The sequence below is a fragment of the Pithys albifrons genome, chromosome 30 (assembly GCF_047495875.1).
Source record: "Pithys albifrons albifrons isolate INPA30051 chromosome 30, PitAlb_v1, whole genome shotgun sequence".
Taxonomy (NCBI): domain Eukaryota; kingdom Metazoa; phylum Chordata; class Aves; order Passeriformes; family Thamnophilidae; genus Pithys; species Pithys albifrons.
The window spans coordinates 1,213,158-1,228,617 of NC_092487.1; the positions used below are offsets into that span (position 1 = coordinate 1,213,158).

At 58.9% G+C, this 15,460-nt stretch overlaps 2 protein-coding genes across 4 annotated transcripts in view; one reads left to right on the forward strand and one right to left on the reverse strand.

Annotated features, from left to right (window-relative positions):
• Positions 1 to 1,361: 1,361 nt before the first annotated feature.
• Positions 1,362 to 15,460, reverse strand: part of HAPLN2 (hyaluronan and proteoglycan link protein 2) — a 38,471-nt gene continuing 24,372 nt past the window's right edge. Inside the window, exons 1-7 of one of the 3 annotated variants that reach the window (XM_071579590.1) lie at positions 5,559 to 5,901; positions 3,816 to 3,951; positions 3,512 to 3,625; positions 2,898 to 3,248; positions 2,449 to 2,565; positions 2,162 to 2,347; positions 1,362 to 2,042 (exon numbers count right to left, since the gene is read on the reverse strand). In XM_071579590.1, the coding sequence (XP_071435691.1) occupies positions 1,759 to 2,042; positions 2,162 to 2,347; positions 2,449 to 2,565; positions 2,898 to 3,248; positions 3,512 to 3,599 (1,026 nt within the window). In that variant the 5' untranslated portion in view covers positions 3,600 to 3,625; positions 3,816 to 3,951; positions 5,559 to 5,901 and the 3' untranslated portion in view covers positions 1,362 to 1,758. Of the gene's footprint in view, positions 2,043 to 2,161; positions 2,348 to 2,448; positions 2,566 to 2,897; positions 3,249 to 3,511; positions 3,626 to 3,815; positions 3,998 to 5,558; positions 5,902 to 15,460 lie in introns of those variants that run through there. The other 2 variants (XM_071579591.1, XM_071579589.1) reach the window with 2 other exon arrangements.
• On the forward strand, positions 6,150 to 12,272 carry RHBG (Rh family B glycoprotein). The gene is made up of 10 exons (XM_071579592.1): positions 6,150 to 6,473; positions 7,844 to 8,030; positions 8,441 to 8,591; positions 8,729 to 8,882; positions 9,192 to 9,358; positions 9,559 to 9,696; positions 9,847 to 9,980; positions 10,150 to 10,271; positions 11,231 to 11,304; positions 11,754 to 12,272. Exons 1-10 carry the CDS (start codon positions 6,293 to 6,295, stop codon positions 11,817 to 11,819), a joined length of 1,374 nt encoding a protein of 457 aa, XP_071435693.1. The 5' UTR covers positions 6,150 to 6,292; the 3' UTR covers positions 11,820 to 12,272.

The window sequence follows — 15,460 nt, forward strand, 5'->3', positions numbered from 1 at the left end:
AGGGACCGTGTCAGCCTCCACCATCATAAACACAAGAGCCTGGGCACAGAGACACCCCCAGGGACTACAGAAACAGGGAGGCACACCCCAAAGTGCCCCCACATTGGGCACTGGTCAGGACTTGGACTGGAATCACAGAATCATAGAATTGATTGCGTTGGAAAAGACCTCTGAGGTCATCAAGTCCAACCCTTGGTCCAACTCCAGTCCCTTTACCAGATCATGGCACTCAGTGCCATGGCCAAGCTCAGGTTAAAAACCTCCAGGGATGGGGAATCCACCCCCTCTCTGGGCAGCCCATTCCAATCCCTGAGCACTCTCCCTGCAAAGAATTTTTTCTGCTCTCCAACTTCAATTTCCCCTGGCAGAGCTTGAGCCCATCGTGCCCCCTTGTCCTATTGCTGAGTGCCTGGGAGAAGAGACCAACCCCCACCTGGCCAGAACTTCCCTTCAGGGAGTTCCAGACAGTGCTGAGGTCACCTCTGAGCCTCCTCTTCTCCAGGCTGAACACCCCCAGCTCCCTCAGCCTCTCCCCACAGCACTTGTGCTCCAGTCCCTTCTCCAGCCTCGTTGCTCTTCTCTGGCCCCGCTCCAGCCCCTCAATCTCTTTCCTGAGCTGAGGGGCCCAAAACTGAACACAACACTTAAGGTGTGGCCTCCCCAAGGCAGAGTCCAGGGGAAGGGTCACTGCCCTGGGCCTGCTGGCCATGCTAGTTTTGATCTAGACCAGGATCCCCTTGGCCTTCTTGGCCACCTGGGCACACTGTTGGCTCCTGTTGAGCTTCCTGTCCCTCAGTCCCCCCAGGTCCCTCTGCCTGTCCCTCTCCAGCCACTCTGTGCCCAGCCTGGAGCGCTGCAGGGGGTTGTTGTGGCCAAAGGGCAGGACCTGCACTTGGCCTTATTGAACTTCATCCCATTGGAATCAGCCCATCTCTCAAGTCCATCCAGGTCCCTCTGCAGAGCCCTCCTGCCTTCCAGCAGGTCGACACTCCCTCTCAACTTGGTGTCATCAGCAAATTTGTTGATGATGGACTCAATCCCCTCTGCTCCCAGCAAACACAGGGAGCTGGAAGGGCACATGATGGGTGCCAGGGCATGCCAGTATGTCCCCAGGCTGTTAATCCCCCTGCACTGTGCCAGTGCCACGACTTTTTATAGCTCTCATGTGCTGTATCAAACAGCAACATGTGGAAACCCCCGAGCAGGGTGACGGAACACAGATAACCCCTGGACAGGGCACCGGGGGTGGAAAGTCCCTGTCAAATTCCCCTGGTGGAGAGGCCAGATGGTCCCAGGGGGAAGGAGCCAGGTGGGAGTGTGGCTTTGCCATTGCTTTATTAATTGAGAAGGCAACACGCCATTAGTCACGCTCGTTAATGCCCAGCCCAAGTCCTCTGTGTTCACACCAGAGAGAGTCCTCATGGCCGTGGGGACAAGGATGGGGTGAGGGAGTCACCAGGATTGGTGTTGGGGGCTGGATTAGACTCCCTTCCTGGCCCAGCAATGGGTGTAGCTGCTCCAGCAAGCCTTGAACAGCCCGCAGGTCCCACAGCAGGCTGGAGCAGGGAAGCAGCTCCATCAGAACATGCTCTGAGCACCCAAACCCAGCTCTGTTGCTTCACCAGATGATGCACGGACCACCCAAAATCGCTGGGAGACCATCCCCTCATACCCCACCTCAAACTCTCTGCCTGGGTGACGAGGGCTGGTGTCCTACCACCACCCCCTCTGCTCAGCCCACCTCTCCTCCCAGTGTTCCTACTTCTCCACGAAGCAGTAGGTGCCGTAGGCCCTCAGCTCCTTGCTGGGGAAGCCGAAGCTGCGGACGCCGGGGTCGGGCAGCCCCCCGCAGCGCTCGCGGGGTGTGGTGATGGGGTACCTCACACTGCCATCTGCCAGCCACCCCCCGTCACAGCGATCCAGCTGGGAGAACTTCCAGGCAGAGTAGAGCTGCCCCACCTTGGCAATGGCAGCCCCGTGGTTGCGACATGCCTGACCAGCCTCCTTGAAGTTCAGGTGGCCCCGGACAAAGTAGACCTGGCCTGGGGTTGGATGAGGACACCAAGAGTGAGGAACCACCACGATATCTTGGGAACAACCCCAGCCCTGCCACAAATTTGGGTGGGCATCAGGGCTCTGTGGGAGGGACTACCAGCACTACCTTTAAGAGCAGAGGTAAAGCAGAAAGCATCAAATCGGTCCTTCTGCCTGTCCCTGGCACCGTAGCTCCGGACACCGGGCAGGAGGAGGCGGCCACCACACGGCTCCCGTGAGTTAATGATGGGATAGTGGACCGTCCCATCAAGGATCCAGCCAGCATTGCACCAGTCCAGACCCTCTGTCCAGGCTGTGGGGCAAAAGGCAGTTCAGGACTGGCACTTCCCTCCTCCACATGCCCAGCCAGGCATGGTTTTGGGCTGAGGAGGGATCTTTTCTTGAGTGCTTCACCTTTGTACAGCTGCTGGTATGTGGCAAGGCGGGAGTCTTGCTGCTCACAGGCCCTCTTGGCTTCGTGGTAGTTGAATTTGTAGCGCCCATTGCTGGGTTGGTAAGGGAAGACGATGCCTGGAGGGGCAGGGACAGGGTGAGGGGGATGCTCTCCCTGAGGAGGCTTTGACTTAAGATCCCTGGGGAGTAAATGCTGAAGATAAGGCTGGAGCAGTGCAGGTAGGGGTGGAGTCAGCCAGAGACAGACAGGAATTACAACAGGCAGGAATTGCAGAGCATTCTGAGTTGGAAGGGACCCAAAAGGATAATTGAGTCCAGCTCTTAAGCAAATGGCCCATACAGGGCCACAAGACCTCCAGTCCAGCCCAGGGTCCCTGGCTGGACCAGGTCTTGGTCTCCTGCTCCATCCCTCAGGGATATGGGGGAGTATGGAGGGAGCCCAACCTCACCTTCAAGGTGCAGCGTGAGGGAGACGCTCTCGTCATCCAGCCCATTGACGAGTTGGCAGCGGTAGCGCCCCTCGTCCTCCAGCGCCACGTTGGTGATGGTGAGGGAGGCGTCGTAGCGGTGGCTGTGCCGCAGGTGCACCCGTGGGCTCAGCGGCCCGTAGTTCTTGTGGTACAGCCCGTTGGTGATGATGATGATGTTCTCCCCGTAGTTGGCCGGCTCCACCTTGCTCCACTTCACGCGGTAGTTGCGGGGCAGGGCGCGCAGGACGCAGGGCAGGGTGGCCGTGGCCCCGCGCTGCGTGTGCACCGTGGGGTGCAGGGGCTCCAGCAGGTACTGCAGGCGTGGGGGGGCTGTGGCACCCACAGGCAGCCTCAGCACAGCCTCACTCCATGCACTGCTGTGGTCCCACCACCCTTTCAACACCTCCCTGAGCTCCCCTCAACCCGCAGCAGCATTTGATGGTTTCCCTCCTGAGTCCTCTTCCAGTCTCCTGCATCCTCTGAAAGCACAGCTCAGCCTCTGCCCCCGTTGGACTCCCCCAGCATCACCTCTGCCCTCCAGCACTGACCCCAAACAGCAGTGTCCTGCCTTTTCCCCAGGCCCTGCTCCCTACCTGGGCTCCCAGTCGGCCTTTGGAAGATGCTGGACACTGGGGGTGCTGTCAGGAGCCAGAGGCAGCCAAGCAGGAGCAGCCTGTGCATTCTTAGAGCCGGGGGGAGGACAGTGCCTGGGGGGAACACAGGGGTCAGGGATGTGCAGTGGGACATTCCCCAGCTTTGGTGGGGACCAGAGGAGGTGGCCCTGCTCTGTGATGGGCTCACTGACATTTACTGTGCAAAGGGGACTTCCCCTCCCAGGACACTGAGCCCACAGACCCTGCCAACCCTCCCTCCCGGTGCCCCCTGCCCCTCTCTTACCGTCCCCAGGCGTGTCCTTTAGGAGTCACTGTTCCCATCCAATGCTCCCAGCCCACGTGCTGCCCCAGCTTCTCCTGTGTCCCGTCTCCGTCACATACAGCCCATGGAGACACCGAGGGCTCTGGGAAGGTTGACCCTGTGTAGAAGAGGTGACACAGGGACACGGGGACGTGGGAGGTGGTGAGTGGGTGCTCCCAGCCAGCCCTTCCCTGTCACTGTCCTGGGACAGGCAGTGTCCCTGCAGCCCCACAGCCCCACAGGCCCTTGACTCCTGCTCCCATGGTGCCAGCCGTGCCCTGCCCTGTCACCGTCTCTTCCCGCTCTCTTCCCTTTTTTTTTTCCATAGAACACCTCCCTGAGGAACGCACAGGGAGGAGGAAGCACAATTTCCCATTGTGAGTGTCTTTCTCTTTATTGTTCTGCTCTGCAAAACACAGCGTGCCCGGCTAACAAACATCCCTTTATCTGCAGGCCACAGCGTTGGGAATTCAGGGAAAAATACAGCTCTGCACCGGGCTCCAGCAGCTCCTGGGCCGGCAAAGCCTCTGCTCGGCATCAGCCCCCAGTGCCAGGACGGTGCTCTCTGATCCCACACACACCAGGGCAATGGTTAATTTTATGTCCACCCAAGTCCCCAGTGTGAGGGGATGAAGTTTTCATCCCTTGGGACTCCTGCAAGGGCAGGTCCCACCATTCTCACATCCCACCAGCCTCATCCTGCCCTGTGAAAAGGCATCACAGAGGTTTCCCCATTGCCACCTCGGGCTGGGATGCTGCTGGGACCAAAACACGGGCACACAATGGGACTCTGTTCTTGGCCCCCACATCTTCTCCCTCCCCCAGGGTCCATCTCCAAGGGTGGAGAAAGCTCTTCTCTAAGGAGACACAAGACAAGCAGCAACTGTCTCCAGCACCAAAGGACACAGTGATCCTGGCTTGGCTGTGGTACACACGGCTCAGCAAACAACCCTACCCAGGCAGAGGCACCAGGGAGTGTACTGGGTCCCCAGGCCCTTGCCCCCTGCCTGCTGCCCACAGCTCCCAGCCCCTCTTCAAGGAGGGGCATCAACTGGGGGCTCCGAGGTTCTCCCAGCTCAGAATGGTCAGTGCTTTTGCTCATTTTGGTGAGCAAAAGGTGGCCATGGCTTTGATTGCCTGAGCAGAGGAAGACTAAACCACAGCAGGACTGGAAGTTCCTCTCCTGCAGCTCCCCACAGTTATCTGGTGCCTCCATGGCTCTTCAGAGAGCCCATGGTCTCCCTCCATCACACTTCCTATGCCCAGAGCTGCAGAAGCAGATCCTGATCCCTCCCAGCAGCGGCCCAGGCTCCTTGGCTGGAGGATGCTGATTCCCAGCTCTGTGGTACTGCAGACAAGCTGAGTGTTTCTCACATATTTCCCAAGTGAAGGCAGTAGCTACAGCCCTTGGCTTTCACAAAACCACAGCTCAAAGCAGGATGCTTGCAGGGGCCTGTAAAAGTGACTCATCCCCCTTCCCCATCCACTTGGCGTCAGGGCATGACCCCAGCTCAGCGCTGCTTGGCTGAGGTCATGGTTTGGCCCAATGCTGTGGAAATGAGTTACTCAAGTCACTTCCCAAACACACACTGTGTTTTACTTATTGGCTCCTTCTTTCTTCCTCTTCATTTTTGGGATCTGCACCCGTTCCCAGTGGATCACAAACACCCCTGCAAAAGCAGAAGCAGACAAAGAAAAGCAAAGGAAAACATTGAACTCAGCTACCCCATCTCCTAGTGTGGGTTCTATCAGCAGCCTCTCCTTGTCCTTGTTCCTCCAGGGTCAGATTCTTCTCCTCTCCTCTCAGCCCTACAGGGAACCTCCTTCCCAAAGCCTCCCTGAACCACCAGTTTTCCTTCTGAGTAGGGAGTTTGAGCCTGGCTTTGCTGACCTTTGTCGAGCCCAGCCCCTCTGCAGTGAGCCAGTCCCACCTCCTCTCCCTGACCCAGTTCCTGCAAACCACCGTGTTCCTCCAGTGCTGATCCTCCAGAGAGGCAGAAACCTCGGGCATCCCCCCGCCCCCAAATCCTCCTCCGACCCTCTTGCACCCAGCAGGGTGTTCCAATGACACCACACGTCCCTCTTGCACCCAGCAGGGTGTTCCACCGACACCACACACCCCTCTTGCACCCAGCAGGGTGTTCCACTGACACCACACACCCCTCTTGCACCCAGCAGGGTGTTCCACTGTCACCACACACCCCATGCACCTCCCGGCACAGTGGCCTGAGCCACCTGGTGTGGCAGAGCCGGGAGCAGAGGCGTGCCGTGATAGCCAGCCCGGAGTTTCCGTGTTGGCGGTGCCGTCCCGCTCCCGGCAGCCTCTTCCAACCGTGGGAAGCTTGGGAGGCGAGGGCAGGGGTTGGCAGCGGCTCTGGCAGGCGGAGTTTGCAGCCCAGCGTGGCTCTCCGCGTGTCCCCCCATTCGCAGGGGTTCCCTGCCTTGTCTGCCCCCTGGACATGCCTGAGCACAGCGTTGCCTCAAGGCTCCGGCTCTCCGGGCTGTGCTTCCTCCTCCAAATCCTCAACATCCTCCTCTTCGCTGTCTTTGTCCGGTACAGCCCCGAAAGCAGCTCCAGCCTCTGTTCCCCTCAGCTGAACTGCAGCCGGAGAAACCAAGACTCGGGTTTCCAGCACCCCCGTGAGTACCCCTGTACCCGTGAGTGACTCTGGTCCCCAGGTGCTGCTCAGGGGGTGGCACAGGATGCCACCACACTCAGTCCAGGCTGCAGACTTGTCACAGTGTCCAGCTCTGGAATGGACTCCAAAGTTGAACAGAGGGAGAACATCACACCACAGGGCTGGGGTACCCGGTGCATCCCACCGAGGAGGGGGCAGTGGGTGGCAAGTAGATGTGCTGCAAAGATTTCCCACATGGTTGGATGGAGCCAGCCTCAAAACAGGGATATTTGGGTTTGGGACAAGCATTTCACCAGCTGGAGCTCAGGGGGGATCACTGGGTGCAGGGATGAATATGGAATCACGCTCCCATCCCTTGTGGGGAGCACGAAAGCTGCTCCTGGTTCCTTGGGGTCTACAAACTTCCCACCAACCTGCTGGGTTTTTCAGTGCAGAGGGATTTGCACCAAGCTCCTTCCACAGAGGATTCAGGTCCCTTGGAGCTGCCACAAGGTCCAACATGGGGCTGGGGCTCTGCTCTGCTGGGAGCATCTTCCTGCACACTGGGCATTGCTGTGGAACTCATCCCAGCTGAGGGATGAGGGGCTGACCTTGGCTTTCTGATGGGAGATGTGAAAGGAGTCCCCAGAGTGCCCAGGCTGAGGGAGGGGACCCAAGCCAAGCCACAGGGCAGGGAGATGGCAGTGGGCAGGTTCTCCCGGTTTTACCTGCCCACGTAACCCCACCCAGGCTGTGACTCATGGGGAAGGATGGGGAACAGCTGTTGGCACAAGGGGTGCAAAGGGCACTCAGCCCAAGCAAGAATCAAGTCCCCCATCCTCTGATTTGCCATCAAACAGTACCAGACTTGTCCTGGTTTTCTGTTCATCCTTCCACTCTTCTCATCCCATGAAGTGGAACATGATGTTTTTGGGGAAAGCAGCAAGTCCTGTGGGGGGCTGACATCTCAGACCGACCTTCACACTGGTGTGGTGGGTGCAGAGGGCTCTCAGCCACCCCAGCAGGTCTCTGGGCTGCAGGATGAGCCGTGTGAGTGTACTGAGATATCTGCCTGGTTGTAGACAGAGGGACCAGGAGCCACTGCAAGGGGTCACTGGGCCATATCAGACAGGAACAGCCTTACCTGTCACCAGCACAAGCCAGAACTGTTCACACTCTGCTACAGATCTCCAAGGGAGATCCAAGACCTGATCCACCATGGCTCCAGTGACACCTCAGTGGTGTGAAGCTGATACATATGAGTTGAAGTTTTCAGCTCCCCAAAACCTATTAGAGTAGGGGGTGTCTTAGTCCCCTCAGGTACCAGCAAGCAGAAGGGTGGCTGCCTGCCCTCACCACCTCCAGACTCATCCTCTGCCTCTCCTTCACCAGGTTTCCGGGATGTCCACCTCCAAGTGCTCCTGGGCTTCGGACTTCTGGTGGCCTTCCTTGGCCGCTATGGGCCAGGCAGTGTGGTCATCAGCATCCTCATCGTGTCCTTTGCCATCCAGTGGGCCATACTGATCCAGGGGTTTCTGTACTTCTTTCAAAATAGCAAAATTTACATGGGAGCTTGGAGGTAAGGCAGGAGGGAGGTGCTGTCCGGACACTCAGCCCAGCCCAGCCCTGGCACACTGGCTCCCTCCTCTGTAAAACTCACAGCTCTGCTTTGGAGAAGGAGTTTGATGTCAAGTAGGACCAGGTCTCTGAGCTGTTCGAGTATCACACTAGTAAAGACCATGTAGGTACTGCCAAGGCTACAGCCAGGCATTTAGGGGGGCACTCTGGCCCCCACCTGCCCCCAGCCCAGCTGTCCCTTTGCCACCAGCATTGCAAGGCTCAGGCTGCCTGTTCAGCCTGCAGGAGTGGTGGGACACGGGCCCAGGCCATGGCCTCTGCTCCTGTCCCCCCCATGCCTGCTCTCTCCCACTCCTGTGCTCATCCCCAGCAGTGCCAGGTCCAGCCCCACACCTTCCTTCTCCTTCCCAGCATGGTCAGTGCTGACTTCTGCACTGCAGCTGTTCTGATCTCCACTGGAGCTCTTCTGGGAAGGGTAAACCCTGTCCAGATGCTACTGCTGGCCCTGCTGGAAGTCACTCTCTGCAGCCTCAATGAATACATCGTGCTCAGTCTCATGGGGGTGAGTCACCAGCTGGGGGGCTGGGCACAGAAAGGGGGTGTCCACAGGTTTAGGCTTCTAATGTCATGTCCTGACTTGTCTGTAGGGACAAATCCCCCACCCCCAGTGCTTGCACTGTGCTTTTCTGTCCTCACCAGGTAAGCGACAGCGGGCGCTCCTTGACTGTCCACACCTTTGGGGCTTATTTTGGTTTGATGGTTTCACGAATCTTGCACCAGCCTCATACAGACAAGAGGAAGAGGGAGGACCAGCAGGACACGGGGCATCAGCCAGATGTTTTTACTGTGGTTGGTACGGAGCTCAAATCCTACAGCACCGGAGTCACAGAACTGGTGGTGGAAGGGCCATCACCAACATCAGGACAGTGAGGCTGTGCTTTTCACCAGGAGATTCCTGCAAATTGTCAAGGACAGAGGTCCTTCCCCTCCCCAGGAATCTGTCCTGAGCCTGCACTGCCCTCTCCTAGAAAAAGCTTTGCCCCATGTCCAGCCTGAACCTCCCTTGCTGTGGCCACTTGCATCACTTGGCACTAGCAAGAAGTTTCTTTCCCATGCAGGAGCAACCCCAGCATCAAACCCTGCCTGTTACACTTCCCTGCAGGAACCATCTACCTGTGGATCTTCTGGCCCAGCTTTACCTCAGCCACCACTGTCCATGACAATGCTGAGCCCTGGGGAGTGCTCAACACCTACATCTCACTGGTGGCGAGTACCATGGCCACCTTCATCCTTTCTCCTGTCCTCTATGAGGAGAGCACCCCACGGATGGTACGTCCTCTACTGGCACAAACCCAAGTCTCACACACTGTCCACATCCTGTGCTACAAAGACAGTGAGCATGAACACACCTCGGGCTAAAGGGGATGCCTGTCAAGCTTTCAGAGGTTCCCTGAGGAAGACAAACCTCCCCAGCCCCATGCTGACGTCCTCCATGAAGCCAATCCCCCTGACCATGTCTGGTCCATCAGGTGCAGATCCAGGATGCCACCTTGGCTGGCACTGCCATGATGGGCATGGCTGGGGAGATGCTGGTCACCCCCTTTGGGGCTCTCATCGCGGGGTTTCTGGCCGGCCTGATCTCCCTGCTGGGCTTCAGATTCTTCATGGTGAGTCACCTCAGGACAGCTGAGGACGCCAGTCCCAGATCAGGGGATCTTTGAGGGTGGCTGCATCACCAAACTGCAGCTCCCAAACCAAAAAACATGGAGCAACCCAACCTCCATCCCAACACCAGCTCTCCGGTGTGCTCTCCCCAGCCTGTCCTGCACTCCAGGCTGAAAATCCAGGACACATGTGGAGTTCACAATATCCACGGGCTTCCAGGGGTACTGGGTGCCTTGCTGGGGACGCTGCTGACACTGCTGGCCACCGCAGACACTTACGGTGACAGGTGAGAAGAGCCAGAATCAGGAGTGCCAGTGATTTGATTCACCAAGCTGGGGCCACCACCACCACCCCTGAGACCAGGGATGCTCCACACACCCTCTCTTACAGCACCCCCTTAGAGCTGCAAGCCTAAGGACCAGCTCCTCAAACCCCATCCCCTCTCTGACTTGCAGGCTGGAGCTCGTGTTCCCTCTGGTGGCCCAGGGCAGCCGGACGGCCGCTGACCAGGCGTTCCTCCAGCTCTGTGCCCTGCCCCTCACCCTGCTGCTCGCCACGCTCGGGGGCTGCCTCACAGGTGAGTTTTGCCTCTCGTGCGATGGGATGGAGGGTGTGGGGGTTGGGGGAATTGGTAGATTTCGGGGGAGAAGGCAGGAGCAGCCCTAAAGCAGAGCATCCCTGTCAGACGCCCCGTGGCCGGGGCTCCCCCGGGGCCGTGGTTCCCTCTGGGTTGAGTCACCCCACAGGACCGGGGTCCCCCTGGGGTCGGGTTACCCCCTGGCATCGGGGCAGTCCACGGTATCCGGGGTTCCCACTGGGTCTGGGGCTCCCCCTGTGTGTCCGGGGCTCCCCAGAGCTCGGGGCTTCCCCCGGGTGTTCGGGGCTCCCACGGGGGGTCTGGGGCTCCCCCCGGGTCCGGGGCTCCCCCCAGCTCCGGGCCCTCCCCACCGGTCCGTGGCTTCCCCTGGGTGTCCGGGGCTCCCACTGGGGGTCTGGGGCTTCCCCCCAGCTCCGAGCCCTCCCCCCACCGGGTCCGCTGCTCCCCCTGTGTGTCCGGAACTCCCTCCACCTCGGGGCTCCCCCTGTGTGTTCGGGGCACCCCCTGTGTGTCCGGAACTCCCCTCAGCTCGGGGCTCCCCCAGAGTGTCCGGGGCTCCCCCCGGGTCCGGGGCTCCCCCTGGGTCCGGCGTTCCCCCTGGGGGTCCGGGGCTCCCACTGGGTCTGAGGCTGCCCCAGAGTGTCCGGGGCTCTCCCCGGGACCGGGGTTCCCCCTGGGGTCCGGGGCTCCCACTGGGTCTGAGGCTGCCCCAGAGTGTCCGGGGCTCTCCCCGGGACCGGGGTTCCCCCTGGGGGTCCGGGGCTCCCACTGGGTCTGAGGCTCCCCCAGAGTGTCCGGGGCTCTCCCCGGGTCCGGGATTCCCCCTGGGGGTCCGGGGGTCCCCGCGCCCAGCCCGGCGCTGCCGCTAGATGTCAGGGGAAGCCCGGGCAGAGCCGCCTCGCTCTCAGACGCCCTCGCCCGGCTTTCGGCATCCTCAGGATACGTCCTGAAAATCAAGGCGCTGAGGACTCCCGCGGACAAGGAAAACCTGGAAAACACCGTCCTCTTGGAGGTAAAGCTGGGGGTTTTCTGCTAAAAAAGGGGCTTACAGGGCTCAGGCAGCCGATTCCCTCCCTCTTGCAGCAGCATTTTGGACGGGAGAGCTGCAGTAAATGCCCCTGGTCATGGAATCACAGAATCACTGACTGACTTTGGGTCAGAAAAGCCCTCTAAAACCATCAAGTCCAACCGTTACCCCAGCACTGCCAAGGCCACGACCAAACCATGTCCCCAGGTGCCATATCCACACATCTGTTAAATCTTTCCAGGGATGGTGGCCCCACCACTACCCTGGGCAGCCTGTGCCAGGGCTGGACAGCCTTTTCCATGAAGAATTTCAGCCAATATCCTGTGCAAACCTTCCCTGCAACTCAAGGCCATTTTCTCCTGTCCCCATCCAACCCCGATGTGCCCTGAGCAGAGCCCATTTCTGCCCCTCTCCATGTCTCTGTCTCGATGCAGGTCCCCAAGGAAGGATGTGAGCCCATGGCAAGCAGAAAGGAGCCGGGCATCAGCACCTTGGTATAATGATCCCAAATCCCAGTGAGGTCCTGCATCACCAGGCTCAACCCACTGCCCTTACCAGGGCCAGGTGACTTCTGGCAGCCTGAATTTCCCAGCAGCCTGCTCTGGAAGCAGCCACCTTATCCCCAGGTGGGACCCAGCTCCTGGTCCTAAACCTTTTGGGAGAAGTTGGGTGCCCACGGGCCTTTGCAGGGTGAAGAGATGCTGCACTGATCCAGGTGTTTCTGTGGGAGCAATCTGGCTTCTTCCAAGGACACCTCAGGGTGTCCAGCCTTAGTTGAGCTGCTTCCCCTCTCCTCTCTGTGCCTCAGTTTCCCCACCTGCTGCTCTCTGAAAGGATGAAGGCAATGGGGGCACAGGGAGGAAGGCTGTGCTGGGGAAGGGGCACAGGAGGCTCCACAGAGAGCAGCAAAGGCTTTCTATGGACACTTTTGCACACACAATTAAAAACCTCAGATCTTTTGTAGCTTTTGGATTTTCCAGTGAATTCCCGTGGCACTTTTGCTGGCTGTTTCCTTCAGGTGTTATTCCAGGGAGGAAAGAAAAGACCCCCAGCCCTCTCTGCACCCTAAAGACTGATGCCCATGTGATGGGTTTCATGGGTTGTCCCACCCACCCGAGGGGGTGCCTTGACTGCTGGAGGGTGGAACAGCCAGAGCAACCAGCACCCAGGGGCAAGAGCTGGGTCACACCAGGGTCACCTACACAGGGGTGAACCCTGGTCACTCACCAGCTCACACAGGGGCTGGGGGCAAAGAAGAGCCCCCTCCTCAAAGCAAGAGAATACCCCCCAGCACTCTGCCCCAGTGGGGCAGGGATGCTCCAGTGGCCACTGCAACCCCAGGTCTCCCAGCACACCATCCCCACATGCCCTCACAGAGAGGCTTTGACCTCACCTGCCTGCCCTGGAGGTGGGCAGCAGCCCCCAAACCTGCCTGGGAACATGGTGGAGCACTCTGGGACTGTGGCAACTCAAGGAAACTCACAGAGAATCCTGCAGCACCTGAAAGTGGTCACAGCCCCAGAGGATTCTCAGAGGGGTCCCTGCTGGGGGGAGACCTTGGTGTCCCATCTCCCACAAGCCTGGGGCAGCTGCCAGACACTCTCACACCTCCCGTGCCAGACTCCAGCTCTTGCCATGCGGGGTTCCTGCAGGCACAGGTGTCCTCAGCTGTCAGCACCGTCCCTGGGGAGAGGGGCACAGCCCCACCCCACGCAGAGGGGCAGGGGCGCAGGGCCAGCACAGTGAAGTTTGGGGTAAGCACTTTGCTACCCAACTAAAGTGGCCACAGGTGGGACCGTCTTGTTCTCTTATCTGCTGCTGTTGAAGCACACAGAATTTCTTTAACTGAATGCACCAAAGACGCAAAAGAAATAATGAAAAACATTTATTTGCCAGTGATAATAAAATGTCAGTTTAAAACACAGCAGAAAGTCAAAGCTTCTCGCTTTGATATGAGTCAAACCATCACTTCCACTTTTTTCCACTTTCGTGGCTCGTTACAGAAAACTGGTGAAATCAGCACATTTTAAATGCTTTGGTGCCACTGAAATTCCATGACAAAACGCAGGGAAATGGGTCACCCGGCTCCGTTTCTGCTGCCACTGCAGGCGTTGAGGGTTTCTGCAGGGACCACTACCCCACTCCACGCTCAGGCTGCAGGGCAGGACACGTCCCCGTGCCCATGGCCCTGTGCCACACCCTGTGCCACGTCGCAGGGGTGCGGTGGGAGAGGGAGAAGCAGCACGAGGGCTGGTGCTCAGCAAGGGGGTGCGGGGCTCACTCCAGCCCCGCGCCACCCCCTCCCACCTCACCTCCTTCCTAACCCTCTCCTCCCCTTTCCCAGGCAGCCCCTTTCTCCTTTTTGATCTCCTCGCAGTCCGTTTCTAAAGCAACCCACTGCGACGGGAAGAAAAGCCCCTCCAGTGAGATCATTGCGAGACCCCCAGACGTCGGGGTCGGGTGTGAAATGGACCTCCCTCCTCCCCTCGTCGCCCGGCCCCCGGCCCCTCTGAAAGGCTGTTATGTTCTGTAATCGGATTAGGGAGCCCCGCGCCCTCCCCACGCCCGTTTTACCAGCGCGGCCGCCGCCGGCCCCGCAGGTTGGTTAAGCGAGCGCAGGACTCGCCGTGAAGCGGCGAGGGGAGCCGGGACGGCGAGAGCCTGAAAGGTTTAGTCAGAGAACAAATTGCTTCTCTGTAGGGGCCGTTTTCTTCCCAAGTTGAACATAATGATGGCAGTTTGAGGAACAGATGGTGCAGCTAAGCAGATAATCCCGCCGGCACCGCGAGCTCCGGGAGCGGCTCTGCCCACAGCGCCGGGGGCCCGTCCCGGGACAGGCGGGTCACAACAGTGTCTGGGTGACGATCGCACCCCAACGGGACTCGAGGAGTTTGGGCGAGCACCCCACCTTCACACCTCTCCTGCTTCGGGGGTGGTTTGGGTGTCAGACGCCGCTCGTGCCTCAGTTTCCCCCGCCCTGCAGGGAGGTCTCTGCTCTGTCACTTCTCAAGGCAGGGCTCACCCTCAGCCTGACGTGGGGGGATGTAATGTGAGACAGCACAGCTTTCCCTGCCCCAGAGCAAAGGAGAGCAGATGAAAGCTCATCTTATTCTTATTTTCCTGTTTTGTCTCTCTCTTCAACAGCATTCAAGATGCAGGAAGAGCTGAAGGAATTCCACCAGCTCACAGGGTTTGGGTGTGTGGTGTGCCCGTGTCAGACTCAGGGATTCAAGGACCTGCCTGCTAAACAAGTCATTATTTAAAATACATCAGCAGGAAAAGCCTAAGACCCCACAGACACGATGTAGGCAGGGCAGGGACACATCTGTGTGGAGCAGGCCTTGCCCACCTGCCTATGCCACACTGGCACCAGGGACCCTTCCCCACACTATGGGGCTCTCGCAGCCTTCAGGACACGCTCCAGGCACACTGCACCGCAGGCCCGTGTCCAGGGGGTTCATTTAATTCATGTTTCCCCACCTCCAGCCCTGTCCCCTGAGAGCCTCTGCTCTGACAGCTCCCCTGCCCTCTCAGCAGCAGCCCAGCTGCCAAGAGACCTGCCTAATTCACCTCCTGCTAACGCAGGAGCTCAATCAGCTGCTTGAAGGGTGTTTTACAAGTCAAAGCAATAACAACATCTCTCTGTTACAGCTGGGGAAACTAAGGCACATAAAGAGGTGCCTGGGAGTCCATTGGAATTAGAAGCAGGACAAAGCCTGGGCTCCCTGAGCTCCCACAGTACATGTCCTTACACATCCACAGCCCCCGGTGTCTCCCCACCCCCAGAGCAGCTGATGCCGGGTGCTGTTTGATAGAAAGCCAGCTAATCATCTTTCCCACCTTCCTTGGAGTGTGAATCGTTATCCCAGCGACACCTGTAAAGCTCCTTGTCAGACGGGACTGGTGCACAAATGTAATAATGGGCACCATATGGGAGAGGGAAGGCTCGGGAGAGGAGCAGGGGCCCGACCATCCCTGCACCGAACAAAGAGTGATGCCTGATGGCTTCCCAGTATCACCAGCACCGGTCTGAGAGACCAGCAGCAAGGGGAGAGTCTGGGCAGCAGTGGTGGTGGAGGAAGAGCCACTGCTCGAGGTACTAAACTCGTCAGTGACTCTCCAAGCCTGTCCTGGCATTTGG

Bases quoted from the DNA above. Each gene is read 5' to 3' on its own strand.
- RHBG (XM_071579592.1), top strand. From the start codon at position 6,293: ATGCCTGAGCACAGCGTTGCCTCAAGGCTCCGGCTCTCCGGGCTGTGC. The intron at 9,697-9,846 runs GTGAGTCACCTC...TGCTCTCCCCAG, and splicing joins TGGGCTTCAGATTCTTCATG to CCTGTCCTGCACTCCAGGCT. The intron at 11,305-11,753 runs GTAAAGCTGGGG...GTCTCGATGCAG, and splicing joins AAAACACCGTCCTCTTGGAG to GTCCCCAAGGAAGGATGTGA.